The 17,260-nt window shown below is 41.2% G+C and overlaps 1 protein-coding gene across 1 annotated transcript in view; it reads left to right on the top strand.

The window, feature by feature from the left end:
• The first annotated feature begins 6,827 nt into the window (after positions 1 to 6,827).
• The window catches only part of spock2 (SPARC (osteonectin), cwcv and kazal like domains proteoglycan 2), a 39,205-nt gene continuing 28,772 nt past the window's right edge, over positions 6,828 to 17,260 (top strand). Inside the window, exon 1 of the mRNA XM_061789386.1 lies at positions 6,828 to 7,223. Within this exon, the coding sequence (XP_061645370.1) occupies positions 7,014 to 7,223 (210 nt within the window). The 5' untranslated portion in view covers positions 6,828 to 7,013. The remainder of the gene's footprint in view (positions 7,224 to 17,260) is intronic.

Below are 17,260 nucleotides of genomic sequence, written 5' to 3'. Positions count from 1 at the left end.
CATGTATTGTTTATGTTAGGGGTGTCCAAACTACAGCCTATGGGCCATTTGTAGCCCGCCGTCCATTTTTTTAATGGCCCGTGGCATTATATCTCATATCTCAAGGTATCACACCTTGAGATATGAGTGACCAGACTTACAAGTTTTTGGAGATAAAAGTTGATTATCAGACGATTTCTTGCTTTGCCAAAACAATTCTTCAAAAAAGAGACTTTACTTGTTTATTGAGACTCCCAGTTGAAGTTTAATGTCAAACTAAACAAAATTATTTGTCCCATGCAAAGAACAACTGATATTAGTGGCTAAGGAGCTGAGTGCAGTATACCTGTTTGTCTGTATTATACTGCCCCCATGTGGCCAAGGCGGGCACAACAGAAGGAGCAGCACGATGACCATTCTTTTGATGCAATGTGAGACAAAAACTGTTTCAGTCTTTTTAGTTCTATGTAATTATGTAATTACTGTATGTTTTCATAACAAAAGTATAGAATTACAATTATAAAGTTCTATTTTTGTCATGAAAAATATAGATGTTTTGTAGGTTGGAATGGATTAATGGCATTTCGCTTCAATTCAGTGGGGAACGATGATTTGAGATATGAGTGTTTTGAGCGTGGTCACGGAATGAATTGAGCTCTTATCTCAAAGCACCACTGTTTTATCTTTTGTGAAAAGAGTCCTTGAACCTTTCTGTGAAAGCACTAAATGAGGTCACAAATAAAGGAGTGTTATAAACATCATTGTGGCTGATTTTGCATTTTCAGGATGTACTGTAGATATGCAATATTTCCATTTCCATAATTAAAAAAAGAATTGCCTTCCCCCTCTGTTCCTCCTGTCTGTGTACACGTTGTGTGACATGACATTCCCCAATGAGCCAGACTTCTGGCACATTCCACTCAGTTGCACCGTGCCCAAGAATGACAATTATTGTGTGTATTGATCAGATGTCATTGCCGGTTGTGAAATGATAGACGCAGGGGACGTAGGGGGCCACATGCAGTTGATAGCGACATGATGAAGTGAACGCGAAGGACTACCAACAGAAAAAGGAGATTCTGATCATTATTATTTATGTCGGCTCACCGTGTCTCGTCCCCGAATGAAGCGATTGCTCATTTTAGCGGCGTGCCATCAAATATTTAGCCCCCCTGTCAAGATGACGTTTTTTCGTGATTTGACTTCAACTTGGGGAGGCTGTTTGTGGCTGAATTGAGAGGTGTGCAGCCTGAGCATGTGTCATGCAAACTCCATTAAATCTGTAATTTATTTTTCTAATATCATACTAAAATGCTATTTTAAAATATTCTTCATGATTTAAACTGCATACTGCTTTGATTCTGTATTATCTTAAACTATATATGTTTGCATAGTCATTTGCCCCCTAAAATAAATACAACAAATGAGCACAAAATCTAATACAGTACAAGTGACTGTTAATTAAAAAGCCTTTAAAAAAAAATACATATAAATTAATTTGCTTCCAAATGTGCAGTTGGGATCAGATCGGTGTTAAATTTGGTTGAACCCAAGAGAGAAAAAAATGTAAAATAATTTTTGTTTCAAACTGCAATTGTGATCAATTCTGGATCAAAAAAAGTTTGACTCATGAAATAAAACATAATTATTTTGTTTTCACATGTGCAGTTGGGCTCAGATCGAGATCAAATATATTAACCTACCATGCATGTTTTTGGGATGTGGGGGGAAACTGGAGTGCCCGGAGAAAACGCACACAGGCACAGAGAGAACATGCAAACTCCACACAGGCGGGGCCGAGGATTGAATCCCGGTCCTCAGAACTGCGAGGCAGACGCTCTAACCAGTTGCCCAACGTGCCGCCATATTATATTATATTATATTATATTATATTATATTATATTATATTATATTATATTATATTATATTATATATTATATTATATTATATTATATTATATTATATTATATTATATTATATTATATTATATTATATTGTTAAAGTGAGTTTTCAAGAAGTGGAACACAGACAAACACAACATGGACCCAAGTTCCTTCTCCTACTGAAGACACACCCACTCTTTGCTCCTATCCAATCAGAAGCTGCCATTTTTCTCTCCAAGGACAAGTGACCAACTCATTAGCCTCAGTGGACACCTGATGTCAATCAGCTCATTTACTCTGCGTGTTTTTCTTTTTGCATAAAATTGAGTTCCATCTTTTCTATTTTTTTTCTTAACAGTCTGGTCATTTTTGTTAATATATTTTGGTCTGTGTGTGAGTTATCTAAGTTATTTCTCCAACTTATTATTGCCGTTGTGCAATGACAATACAAATTCTAATTGTAATGCTGATCTGCTATTTTAGACAGAGAATCACAGTTGGCTTGCTAACCAGCTTGCGAGGCTAGCTAGGTGCTAGCATATAGATAGGTGGCTTGAGCCCTGTGAGTTAACTATTTTATCTCTCCTACTACTCAAATAGTAGATTGATTTAATAAAGAATCTCAACTGTAAACCTTGCTGATTTTTAATCAGTTCAGAATCAGAATTCTGAAGGGATAGGATAGGCTAGCTCAGTCTAGCCTATCTCAGTCTAGCCTATCTCCACCTAGGCTAACTTCACCTATCCCAGCCTACGATAAGCTCAGATAAAATATGATACCCTAACGCAAAAATAGGCTAGGTTAAGCTAGGCTAGGCTGAGCTAGGCAAGCCTAAAATAGGCTAGCTAACAAGGTACAGTACGTAGGTTGGTAGATAGACTTTTTTGTGCTGTTTCATTCAAATTTATAGTAGCAGTATAATATAGTACAGGGTAGAACCTTTTGAAACGAAGAGCTGTTTGGGTACAGATTCATGAAAAGGCCTACCAGTTCGATATAAATTTCAGAAAAAAAAACAAATTTATGTGAAGACACTAATCACATCACTGATTTCTAACAATAATTATCAAAATGATTTAACAAAGTAGGAAAATATAAATATGCAATATTTTATGGTAAAACAATCTCTGCAAGTGTACATTTTCAACTCATCACTTCCACAACATTCCTAGGAAATCACCATGTGCCATCACTGGTGAGTAATTACCATATTGGTGACCTCTGATATGTTTTGGGTTTTTTTTTTTCCTGCATGTGCTAAGGACTGTGTTTGTGTTCTTAAATATTTCAATCTTTATAATTAAAATTAAATCCAGTACCAAAATGGCACCATGATGATACATTAAAAGGTAAAGAAACACAGACCTATAGTTGCACATAAAGACCTATTGGTGGAATGATCCTCCAGTTTATGATGACCAACAGTTTAAAGTGGCACTAAGCAGAAATCCGTGTTTTGTTTCTAATTACATTAAATATGTTTGAAGTGCTAAAAACATATGCAAAGACATAACAATATAGTGCTGAACTGTTGAGATACAGTTTAAGCATCTTTTTCACCATTTGAATTTTCCTGATTCCAGAGACAACACGGCTTCGTGGGTAACTTGATACTAGTGAATGGGGCAGTGCCGCTTCATCAGGTGCTGTGTTCAGCTGTGACATTATGTCACTAACAACTAGGCTAACTGACTCGTGTGCTTATTTTTATGATTATAGTCCACAATAACCATTAAATTTTGAAGTTGAGCCTTCTAATGTGATTTTACATCGTATAAGCTATCACCCCCTCAGTATGTTTGATTCCTTTTGGTGCATCCATTTGACACGCCCACAGTGTATGAGAGCTGATAGGTGGCCGTTATTATTCAAGTTTTGAAGCCTGACTTTGTATACTTAGCCGTTTTTTAAAAATTCATTCAAATTTGGCAGGCTTGTTAACATTACTCTTCTCTGTGGTGTGTCAAATGTATATGACATTTATTGCGCCTGTTTAGTTCCACTTTAAAAGTGTAACAAACAAAACACCATCAAATTAGCTTGTTTTTGATTGACGGTAAATAATTGTGTTTTTGCAATTTTACATGATACAGAGAGAACTGATGGCTATTATACTACTGTCATTTCCCTTTGCTATTCAGCCCCATATCAGGAGATTGAGTGACCTGTCACAATCTCATGTTAACAGACAAAAGCTACAGTATGTTTTCCAATGCTTGGCTTGTGCTTGATGGCTTGTTGCTGTGCTATAACGCAAGTCTCTGCAATCTGCATACATCTCAGACAGAGGAGCCCATCTTTCCAGTACCTCATACAAGGAATACCTGAAGGTCCCCCTCCCCCGTCCTGTGGGTCTGTCATTTTACAGGATGTGACTCGAGGCTTGAATACCGTCAGCCGTGTTTGCTCCCAACCTCCCCGGGTACGTAGAACCATCACATACATAATGGAAGCATACGTGCAGCTACTTTAAAGTTTTCATCATGCGAGATGGTCATCCAGCTGCCTCACGTATACTGAGAATATGAAATAGTGCAACGTGACAACAAGTAATTGGACCCTGGTGTGAGTGTAAAATGTGTAAATTTGCACATGGGCATTAGTTTTCATGAAGCTGTCAGAATGTCTGCATTAGCATACTTGCAGAGAAGTATTCTGCTGCTTTAAAACAGATGAGCTTTGTTGAATCCCACATTGCAGTCATTGATGGGATTGCATTATTAAGTGGGAGGGACGCTTATATCGATTTAAAAAGTGTGAGACCTCACATTGCTGACGTACTCCGAGATAAGATTGGTTTAAGAACAATATATAAATTCATAAAACAATGAAAATGTAATTAAAAACATAACAGTTGCAAATTTAGAGGTGCTTTGAACAGCTGCACTCCACAAATGGTGAAATATTTTTAGAAGTATCTGAATCGTACAATGCATGTAATGTCTATGTATGGAGAACCATATCCAGTATTTACCTGTTTTGTTTTGTTTGTTTGTTTTGAGATCAAAATTGCCTTAGATAGTGGGAAAATCCTGATATAAAAATGCCCTTGCTGTATTCAGATAGTTAGCTAATAGGCTATATAACTTATAGGGAGCTAACAAGGGTAGTATTTAGTTAATCATACAGAGGATAATAGCTAGCTTAAGGAACCTGGTTTGGAAACCATTTTAACATTGCATAGAATGGCGAACTGCACCTTTATAATTTACAAAAATCTTTTCTTACCTCCTTATGTTGACTGATGATGCAATGTCTGGGCCTCCTTGTAAAAAAAAAAAAATAAATTAAAAAAAATAAATAAAAAAAATGGCGTCCTTTCCACACGGACCAGGGGGCAGTCTTGACCGGTCTTGACTTGTGGGCTTGTGTGGGTTGTCCCGGGCAGTTTTGCAGGGGCTACTCATATTTAATCGAGTCAATTTGGTGATCTGAGTTACTTGGACTGCTCTGATTTAACTGATGAGTTGACAATAATTAAATTTCATATTTCAAGTTGACCCAATGATTTAGGTACTTTTAGTTGGACTGAGTTGCAGTAACGGCAGCACGGTGGATGACTGGTTAGATTGTCTGCCTGGTTAGAGCGTCTGCCTCACAGTTCTGAGGACCGGGGAGTTTGCATGTTCTCCCTGTGCCTGCGTGGGTTTTCTCCGGGCACTCCGGTTTCCTCCCACATCCCAAAAACATGCATGGTAGGTTAATTGACAACTCTAAATTGCCCGTAGGTGTGAATGTGAGTGCGAATGGTTGTTTGTTTGTATGTGCCCTGCGATTGGCTGGCAACCCGCCTCCTGCCCGATGATAGCTGGGATAGGCTCCGGCACGCCCACAACCCCAGTGAGGAGAAGCGGCTCAGAAAATGGATGGATGGATGGAGTTGCGGTAACAAAAAACCCAAATTAATTTTAAGTGTATAGGTACAATTTTTATTCATCTTTTATGTGCATCCATCCATCCATCCATCCATTTTCTGAGCCGCTTCTCCTCACGAGGGTCGCGGGCGTGCTGGAGCCTATCCCAGCTGTCATCGGGCAGGAGGCGGGGTACACCCTGAACTGGTTGCCAGCCAATCGCAGGGCACAGAGAAACAAACAACCATTCGCACTCACAGTCATGCCTACGGGCAATTTAGAGTCTCCAATTAATGCATGTTTTTGGGATGTGGGAGGAAACCGGAGTGCCCGGAGAAAACCCACGCAGGCACGGGGAGAACATGCAAACTCCACACAGGCGGGGCCGGGGATTGAACCCGGGTCCTCAGAACTGTGAGGCTGACGCTCTTACCAGTCGGCCACCGTGCCGCCCTTTTATGTGCAATACATTTTAATTGAATCGTTTAAGTATTTATTTTTCTATATATACGTGCAATGTTAATGCTCCAACAGCACAATGTTACAGTGGCTGTCAATAATATTAAATATACTTAAAGAAATAACACCTTCCTCGTTTTTTATAAACACTAATTGCTATTATGGGCCTACTACGCTACTGTATTAATTTTGGTCATTTTGGGGGCTACTTGGAGTATTTTTTGAGGTGGTACTTGATGTAAAAAGTTTAAGAACCAGTGGTTTAATACAAATTAATTTATAATACTCCAACTAGAAATAGCGTCAACTGAACCACAAATTAACTAATTTTACTCAATTCACAAAAAAAAGAATATATATATATATATATATATATATATATATATATATATATATATATATATATATATATATATATACATATACACACACATTTTATGTGATGGCTTATATTTCATAATATATGGTTGTTTTTCATAAAAAGTTGTACTGGAATTACAACTTTACTAGTGCATTAACGGTTCGTGTTCTGACTGGCTGACTCGGGTTACGTTGCCTCCGTCGTAAACTGAGGAGCCTTTGTATTTATAGATTAGCCGTAGCGGATTTACATTCCCTCCAATCTAGGCTAGACCCCCCGCCCTCCTCCCCTCCCTTCTCTCCCTCCCCGCACAGAAGAAGAGCATCCTCGAAGCTAATCACTTTTTTCATTCCAGCCTCAGCATCCTCCTCTTCCTCCTCCTCGTCTTCATCCTGCTCCGAGAAGAGGAGAGCCGAGAACGTGCGTTTTGCTTCTTCTCCTTCTTTGACCGACTCAGCGTGCTCCACAGGGCGGATATGTTGTGCCTCGCGGTCCCGCCGCTGGTGCTGGTGCTGCTCGGCTCCAGCAGCTTCCAGGCCGCCACCGCCGCCGCCGCCGCCGCCGCAACCGAAGTGCGGAGCGTGAAGGAGGCGGAAAAGACGGGCAATTTTATGGAGGACGAGCAGTGGCTGTCCACCATTTCCCAGTACAGCCGCAAGATCAAGCACTGGAACCGTTTCAGAGACGTAAGTGCGTGCGCTATAATGCGACATTTATTTTAATTTTTAATTTTTTTTAATGTAGCCTACCCATACACATTATTAGCAATGCAACTTGGCAAAACTTGTTTATTAGAAAACAATTAGGATGCAATGTGTACTATGAAGAATTCAAACATATGTAGCTTTCCCAAATTCAATATTGTACAGAAAAGAGGCTATCATTTCATAATAATGAGGATTCTGCTCGTTTTTATATTATTCCTTGAAATGTGTATTATTTTATTACCTATTTGGATTGAATTAAGAAGGCAAACTAGTTTTACCATGCTACTTAACATCATGTTTTAGTTTAATAGCACACTTAATATGATTCCCCCCCCCTCCATGTGACGCTTCATAAGAGGCAAAAATGGATCCGCATCGCTTCTTCTCCTATCTTGACTTCAGATAATAACAAACAATTAACGGGGTGCACATCCGTCTAATGTGGGTGATATACCGCTTCCTTCCTCCGACGTGTCTCGAGAGATTTCCTAACCAAGAGAATTAAGCAAGTGCAGCGACGAGGTGGAGACGGATTGATGTGCGTATCCCCCCCCCCCCCCCCCCCCCCCCCATGGAGCGGGCTCAAGCGAGGCTGCAGGGAGTGATCAACCGACGCCTGCAGGATGGTGCTCATGATGCATTAGACGTGTCTGTGAATGTATGGATGTTCTGCAAAAATGATTACAAATGACCCTCAATGGCATTTGGACATTAGCGCAGTTGGATTAGGTTCCATATGAAAGCAGCTAATTGCGTTTTAATTGAGCCAGGGTGCGTCCTGCAGCTCGTGAGAGATATGGTTATAGGATTTGAAATATGAGCGTCACTCTATTGCTTGATGATCTACATGAGGACAATAAAAGACCTTCTCGGGATGCGGAGAAACCGCTTGTCATTGGTAATCCCATCCAGCATCAACCACGCATGTCCCAGAGGATAAGGTGCCCGCATGTGAAAATAGGAAGGGGATTAGTTTGACTTGAAGACAACAACAGTATGTCCCATGGAACAGTAATTTGGTTGGTAATGAAATGGTGTTATTGCAGGGTTATAAATCACTGTCGTGAACTTTTGCTCCAAAATGTCCAAGCCTCTCTCGGAATTCTGCACATCTTTTATTGACCGTCGCACCAACCCCTTCCGTACACATACACTACATTATTGCCATTGAGATCCAATACAAGAGCCGTATCTTGCTCCTGAAGGAGGATCAGGAGTAGGTGCATGCAACACATGGAAGAAGAAGAAGAGTTAACAGGGAGAAGACTTTAGCATGCTAGCCGCTAAACTAACATGAAATGTAGAGCAGCAAAACATAGACTATAGAATAAGTGCTTAGGTGGTACAGTAAACTTAACTGGAACTGAATGGAAAAATAGGAGGTAAGGACAGTGTCTAATGTCTGCCCAGCCCTATAGTTATAAGCTTTTTTTGTACCTCTGTAGTTCTGGTCGTCGGGGGTTTATCAAGTTTCGAGTGGGTTCAGTTCTGAATCAGTGACAGTATGAATGTGAGTGTGAAAGATTGTCTGTCTCCATAAGTGCCCTGTGATTGACTGGCGCCCAGTCCAGGGTGGAGTCTGCCCTTCGCCCAGAGCAAGTCAAGTCCTAACTTGCGTTAGGCATGTCATAAGTTCAGTCATACAGTCATGCTCAGTTACAACATATATTCGCAAATTAGCCACTTTTCACTCAGTAAAGTATCTGTACTTGAGTGAGTTAGCTTAACCAACACACTCAAGTCACATTTTTAATGGTCCCAAAACAGTTTCCGTATTGTCTGTTACTTTATCGTCTTCTTAATTGGACGCATAGATGACATGAAAGTTGGTTAGCTAAACTTATCGAAACGTACTTGTCTCAATGGGTTTTATAGTGACGGGTGAAGTTAGATGTTGTAATTATTGTCTCTTATATTTGAGGTGCAAACCTTGTATATAGCTACTCTTTTCTCTGAATTTATCAAAAGTATAACCCTTGAATCGAATTTTCATCATCTTTGGTGCTCGCTCTAAGATACACTATAATGCCAAAAGTATTCGCTCACCTGCCTTGACTCAATATGAATTTAGGTGACATCTCAAACTTAATTTTAATATGACATCGGTCCACCGTCTGCAGTTATAACATCTTAAACTCTTCTGGAAAGGCTTTCCACGAGGTTTAGGAGTGTGTTAATGGGAATTTATGAGGTTACGCGCTCTCAGTCGCCGCTCTAATTCCTCCAGAAGTGTTTTATACGGTTGAGGTCAGGATTTTTCAGGACAGTCAAGTTCAGCCACATCAAATTCTCTCATCCATGTCTTTAAGGATGAACATGATTGGCCTGCGCAGAGTCCTGCCCTCAACGCGATAGAACACCTTCCGGTTAATTTCAAGTGGACAGTGAGCCAGGCCGTCTCGTCCAACATCAGTTTGTGACATCACAAATATGCTCCTGGAACAATGGACAAAAATTCCCATAGACTCACTCTTTAACCTTGTTGTGAAAGCCTTCCCACAAGAGTTGAAGCTGTTACAGGTGCAAAGGGTAGACCAACATCATATGAAATCATACAGATTTAGGATGGGATATTACTTAAAATCATATGTGAGTCAAGGCAGGTAAGTGAATATATTTGGCAATATGGTGTACTTGCTACATGAGGTGGCCTCTGCACTCCACATCATTTCATACTGGTAGGTTGCCAGGTTACTGCGCACTACACAAAAGGTAACTTTTCTTTCAAACACAAAACAAATGGCACACTAGCTTGATTTTAAAATGTAAACAGGTAACACTTGTCAAGTCATGCAGTCAATTCTAGTCTGACGAATACCAAGTCAGTCATGTCGAATCACCCATATGCTTTAGCCACACAAAGTCCTAAAATCCTAAAATTGGCGATTCGAGTCTGACCCGAGTCAAGTCATGTGATTCGAGTCCCCTACCTCTGGTAGCGGGTAGTCCAAAAATAACCTTGGCAAATAGACAACATGCTGCTTCACCAGTATAGACATTATCTGACCACATGTATACAGCTTGATCCGGTAAATTTACATTCTGCCTTTACACCCCTGTGCTGGCTTTTCACTATTACCTTTTCTTAAACCGGAGTATTGGAATAGTGGTTAGCATGTCTGTCTCACAGTTTAGAGGTTCTGCGTTTGAATCTTCCTTCCAGTGTGGAGTTTGCATGTTCTCCCTGTGTTTTTGTGGGTTTCCTCCCTTATTTCAAAAACATGCATTATAGTTCATTGAAGACTAAATTGCCCATGGGTGTGATTGTGAATGGTTATTTTTCTCACCCAAGGGCAGCTGAGATAGGCTCCAGCTCAACCGTGGCGCCTAATGAGGACAAGTGCAATAGGAAATGGATGGATGGAGTTCGTTCAACCGCATTTCGTGTCTGTGCCATTCACACACTGACATGGGAAAAAGTATTGAAAAAGCAAACGTACACGATGCATTTCTAGTTATCTTTTCAAAAGCAGGATTTTTCTGTACAGCTCTCGTCTTGATCTCATTATATTGTGCAAGTAATGTAATAAGGTTGTACTGTATATGTAGAGCAATTGTACATAAAGATGAAAGCGTGAAGATATAAAGCTGTCACGCATCGTATTTTTGTCTTTATTTATCATCAAAACTGCAGTGAAGCACAGACTCGCTCATTGTTGCCTCTCTTGTGATCATCGCTCCCAGCGGTGGTTAACTGTGTGTGTGTGTGTGTGTGTGTGGGATCACATTTGCGCGCGTGTGTGTGTGTGCGTTAAAGGCAAATATTGGTGGTGTCTCTGCAGCTGATCAGAATGACAGGAGAAGTATCATAGAAGAGAGCCACTGAGCTTCCCAGAGGATTGGGGGTGGTGGGGGGCTGGGGAAGGCCCGCCAATAGAAACCACTTTGATTTCAGCTTGCTGCCGTAGCAACACCAATCTGTGTGTGTGTGTGTGTGTGTGTGTGCGCGCGTATTATGGTGTCAAAATGCAGCAAGCTTCACTGGGAGTTTGATGACTCTATCCTGCTCCCTGGGCCAGCTCCAGGCCACATGAAAAGCATCCTTTGCTGGGAATTGTTCTCCACGCGCTCCTCTTGATTCACCAGAGGCGCCGCGACACGCTTTATATAATCATACGTATAATATGCAATCAGCCCAGGTTGCTCCTTCTGAACTCGACAAAGAGTAAGCGTCGGTCTGTGGGAATTACATGCACTCATCACAGTCATCATAGGTATTCCGATTACACAAATTGATGTTGACTCGCACAGTCCTCCGAGAGAGGCATGCTGAATATTAATCCAACAGTGGAAAGCAATAATCAAAGCTACAGCACATGAAAGAGGAGCTCTCCTCATCCTCCACATCCTACTTCTTCTTCCATAAACACACTAAAATGCACATATCCCCCTCGCAAGTGCAACGGACAATACACAAGCAGCAGAGTGAATACTGTAAATATTTAATATGTATTCCCGGTGAGAGCAGAGCGGGGATAACAGGCCTCTTTCACTTCCAATACATCCACACTCCAATTCAATCTATTTCACAGGAAGACAAGCGGATTATATTTAACAGTTTCAGTCAACAAATAATAGAAGTCAATCCTTTAATCTGACAGGTGCACTCAACGTTTCATTCCACTAATGCACCAAATCCACCCGAGCGAAGAAACGCTGGGAACAGGGAAGAAGCAGATGGGGAATGCACAGAGAGAACTCTGACAGAATCTTATGAAATATTTTGAACCTAGCTGTAACAAACTTTTTTTTTTTAAATTGAGATTTTGTTGACAAGGTGTGTTCCGTTTTCTCGCACGTGTGTGTTACATACAAAATGCGTCATAGCCTGGCCATATTTTGAATTTAAATTGTTATTATTTGTTCAATGACCATGGCAAGAATTAAAGTAATGCCAGAACATAACGAAAGCTCTATGTCTCACACTGTAAACAGAAACGAACGCCATAGCTCCTGTGAAACACAGAGGAGGCTTGTTTATGTTCTGGGGCTGCTTTCCTTCATGCCGACACAGAGTGCGTGCACCGCACGATGAAATCTCAAACTATCCAGAGTTATATACAGTAAATCATTTGATTGCTTCATAAGGTTGTTCAGTTAAGCCCAAAATATTTATATCCTGGACAAATTCTGAGTTGAAATAATGTTTTTACTTGTCAAATAAACATCTTTTAAGATGGAAATGACAATATGTGTGCCGGATACAGAAAAGCAGCCCCAGAACATAACCAATTCTCCTCCATGTTACACACTGTACACTGAAAAGAACACTGTAGTGACACGGAGGAGGTTCGCTCATGTTCACCGGTTACTTTGCTGCAACATGTAGGGTACGATGAAATCTCAAATACCATCTACGCCATCTACAGGCATCTGTTAGTCATTACAGTAGTTTACAAATCTGAATTTCATAAATAAGCTGGGCGAGACCCTCTTTCACTCCTACCCTTTGAAAAACATACTTGACGAATATATACGTCGATGGCAGTAAACGGTTGGATATCCAGTTGCCCAACATAAACATCCACGCCAGTGAATGAGTTTAGAGTTACAGAAATTGTTTGATTGCAGTGATTTGCTTCATAAGGTTGTGCAGTTAAACCTCAAAATATTCCTATCCTGGCCACGTTTGGCCAATAACTGCCCATGAGTGTGCCAGATGTACCAAAGTAACCCCAGAACTCAACCTGAACTCCTCTGTTGAAGTAAAATAGAGAGATGGCCCTGATGAATATCTTAAAATAAATTAAATGTATTACACATAAGTGGCACGGTGACCGACTGGTTAGAGCGTCAGCCTCATAGTTCTGAGGACCCGGGTTCAATCCCCGGCCCCGCCTGTGTGGAGTTTGCATGTTCTCCCCGTGCCTTCGTGGGTTTTCTCCGGGCACTCCGGTTTCCTCCCATCCATCCATCCATCCATTTTCTGAACCGCTTCTCCTCACTAGGGTCGCGGGCGTGCTGGAGCCTATCCCAGCTGTCATCGGGCAGGAGGCGGGGTACACCCTGAACTGGTTGCCAGCCAATCGCAGGGCACATAGGAACAAACAACCATTCGCACTCACAGTCATGCCTATGGGCAATTTAGTCTCCAATTAATGCATGTTTTTGGGATGTGGGAGGAAACCGGAGTGCCCGGAGAAAACCCACACAGGCACGGGGAGAACATGCAAACTCCACACAGGCGGGGACGGGGATTGAACCCCGCACCTCAGAACTGTGAGGCTGACGCTCTAACCAGTCGGCCACCGTGCCGCCCGGTTTCCTCCCACATCCCAAAAACATGCATTCATTGGAGACTCTAAAATTGCCCATAGGTGTGACTGTGAGTGCGAATGGTTGTTTGTTTGTATGTGGCCTGCAATTGTCTGGCAACCAGTTCAGGGTGTACCCCGCCTCCTGCCCGATGACAGCTGGGATAGCCTCCAGCACGCCCGCGACCCTAGTGAGGAGAAGCGGCTCAGAAAATGGATGGATGGATGGATGGATATTACACATACAGTACATGCCCTAAAGGATTTTTTTTCAAGGTTGTTTTCTTGGTTTCTTGATGGTTACTAAACAAAAACGTACAATTTTCTTAGGCATGTATGGTTAGGATTGTTTATAATATACTTTTCCTTGTTTCAAATTTAATTATGACTTTTTTGTTGTTAACCTTTCCTTACCATTACCTTTGGCATGGTTCTGCTGCCATTATAGTATGTTACAAATGGGCTCCTTGGGCTAAAAGTGCAGTTGTGCAATCTTGAAGTGCTAAATAATGGAAGCTGGTTCTGAAGACTGGCTAAAATGCAGACACATACTGTATCATGGAACTAAAGGAAAATTTGTAGTTTTACATATTTATGCATACTGTAGTTCCCTTTTTAAGCACATAAGGCTTATTTCACACCTCTCATAAGAGAAAATGTGATTATCTCTGTGAGGCTTGGGCATATACCAGTTTGTTTTTACTTGTAGCACATACTGTATGGCACTAAATTAAAAGTAAATTCAATACATACATTTGCTCCATTTCCCTTGTGAAAATGATGTTGTCCATGATATCACCGAAGCATGAAATTGGCCCAAAGTTCTGCTGATTTGGGACGCAGATATGATAAGAACTAGATGACAAATAGGGCTCAGCAATGCAAGTTTTCTCAGTATGAAACTGTTGATTACTGGCATCCATCATGCATGTCAGCGTGTACTGATGATGCCATTTTCGCATAGTTCTCCCCCTCCCCTTTATTTTCACTCTCCTTACTTGGTGTGCAGCGTGTGCCTGCTAAAACCTTATCTGAAACGAACACACCTCTCTTCCATTTCTGCAGCCTAGGACCACACGGTCCGATCTGCACCTGCTAGTTAATAGCTCCATTTTACACCAATCGCACTCATCCCCCATCATCCACACAGGCACATTAAATATGCAGAGAGACACTTGGGGAAGAACCTTGCTTCCACCACATCCACAATCACTTGAGAGAACAGTTGAGAGGGTGTTTACCCTTGCGACCCCTTTCGTGCTTCATATTAAGTATATCCATCCATCCATTTTCAACACCGCTTATCCTGGTTAGGGTCGCGGGGTGCTGGTTCCTATTCCAGCTGACTTCGGGCGAAAGGCGGACTACACCCTGAACTGGTCGCCAGTCAGTTGCAGAGCACATATGGACACTGACAACCATTCGCACTCACTTTCACACCGTCACTGAGTGGGAACTGATCCCACGCTGCCCGCACCAGTCAGGCGAGTGCACCACTACACCATCAGTGACTTATATTAAGTATATGGTATGGGGGATATGGTATGGGACAAACGCAATATGATTTATAATCAGTTTTCCCATTGGAAATAAAAATAATTGAATGTGTTAGTACTGTCGAATTTAATGTATTGCTACGGTCCACCCCCGCTATTGGGGGATAGAGAAAAATCAGAAAATCCACTGATAATTAACACCCATTATGATTGTATTGAAAAAATATGCATTATTTTTTTTTTAAAGCGGGGATAACCTGCCAACAATCGTTTTTGGGATTGGTCCCCCCACCCCCCAAAAAAAGAAAAAAAACAAAAGGTAATTGAAAAAAAAAGTAAATCTTTTTTTTTTTTTTAAACAAATCCGTGAATAGGTGAATACCCAGGTGCCAAACCGCGAGTATGCGGGGATCTACGATATATCAGTGTCAAACTGTGATCATGATAAAACCTTTAACTTTCAACATTATCTGTCATATAACTGTAAAAAAATAAGTAAACCACTCTATAATAGGACTAATAAGTCTAAAGTAAAACAAAATTACTCAATGCCTGTAAATATTGTCATTCATCCAGGTCATTTCATTCTGAGAGCATTGAATTGATCGCAACTGGACTGTTGTGGTAATCTCTGAGAGGGAAAATTTCTTTTTGACAGTGGTCAGAAGTATGAATTACAAATACTTTGTTACTTTACTTACTTTTTTTCATGGATTTCTGTACTTTTTACTCCTTAGCTTGTCAAAATAGAGCCTTTGCCTTTTTAAATATCCGCAGATGACGACATGCCATAAAAAAAGTTCTAAAAAAATGTAAAGTAGTAAAGTCAACTACAGATTAGATCTTAATTGGATTTACAACGTGTAAAAATCATGGACAGCAGTGACATTGAGGAACGTGAACCAGGGAGAAGTTAATCAAAGAGGGAAACTATTCTGTGTGCATTTTTTTTTTCATTCTCCCAAATTATCAAAGCGGGTGTTGTACATATAATTCATTGTAAAAATTCATTTTTATTTTTCACTTTTGTATTTAAGTACATGTAAAATTCTGTATCTTCTTTTACTTACGGCGTTGAATCAGTACTTCTATTTGGGGGGAGTTGATAGAACCTTTCCTCCCTTAAAAAACACAAGGGGTGGTCGCAGGTGCCAGCAGGGTAGCCGACTTTCAGTCTCACACCTGGCCACCACGTAGCTCCGCCCCTGACTGCAGCTTACTGAGGATTTGTGACCGTCTCAACGTATAGCCGCATGTCAGTATTATGATGCTCACAGGTGGCCAAGATGCACACACTGCACCAAATAAATGGCCATTGTGCTGCCCCTTCTGGTGTGCCCGCCTTGGCCACCTCGGGGTAGAATAAGAGACAGATACAAATACTGTACGTGGAGACGTCTCAGTTGCTCTCCGCTTCTCTGTACGGCACTAATATAAGGCGTTCTTCGCAGAGAATAAATAATATATGACTGTGAGTAATGTTATATTGTCTGTCGACGTGTTGGTGCACCGGTTGTGTTCAAATATCAGTTGCTTAAAGGCTTATAACACTGTAACTCCTATTCTAGCTAGCCCATGCCTATGGCGTTTCCTATTAGCATTTAACTAGCAGACTAAAGGCTAAACTATGTAGCTGTTTTAAATCGACAACATCTAATTCCCTTTGTTTTTCGTTTAGTTTGATAGTAAACTCAAGGCACCACTGTACCTCCATCGTAGACACGGAATATGAGCAGTGAGTCTTTCCAGAAGTGGCTCTGAATGTAGCTTTGCAGCTCGCCGATTCATGCGTAAGGCTCCCTGCTGTGCTGATGCAGATGTGAATGACGATAGGAGCTCATCATAAAGCCATTAGTCTAGCTCGTCATGCTGCTTGCTCCTTATCATAGCCCAGATTAGGCGTGAGACTGCAGAAAGTCTAGAAGTATGTCGATGAAGCGGCCACCTTTAGCCATCTAGGAGACATGGATATTTTGGGGGTTTGGGCTAGGCAGGGGGCGACTGCTGGTGTGTTGTGAGATGTTTCTGGCTTCCCACCAAAGCTGTATGTGGGCTGTAATTGAGGCAGAGGGGAAAATGAATGCCTGTCTTCATGCTGCAGTGTTAGTCCACATCTGAAGGACGCAGGTGCTGCAGAAGAACAGGGTGTGAATTTGCAAATCAAAAACAAACAGGAATAAATATCAAATTCATTGAGCTGCTATAGCCTCCAAATAAAAGCGGCTAATAGCCTCAGAGTGAAAAAAAAAAAAAAAAGAAGTCTTTT

Source organism: Phyllopteryx taeniolatus, chromosome 11 (assembly GCF_024500385.1).
Source record: "Phyllopteryx taeniolatus isolate TA_2022b chromosome 11, UOR_Ptae_1.2, whole genome shotgun sequence".
In the NCBI taxonomy this organism is placed as follows: domain Eukaryota; kingdom Metazoa; phylum Chordata; class Actinopteri; order Syngnathiformes; family Syngnathidae; genus Phyllopteryx; species Phyllopteryx taeniolatus.
Note: the sequence above shows the minus strand (reverse complement) of the source record. Positions and strands in the feature narration are given on the sequence as shown.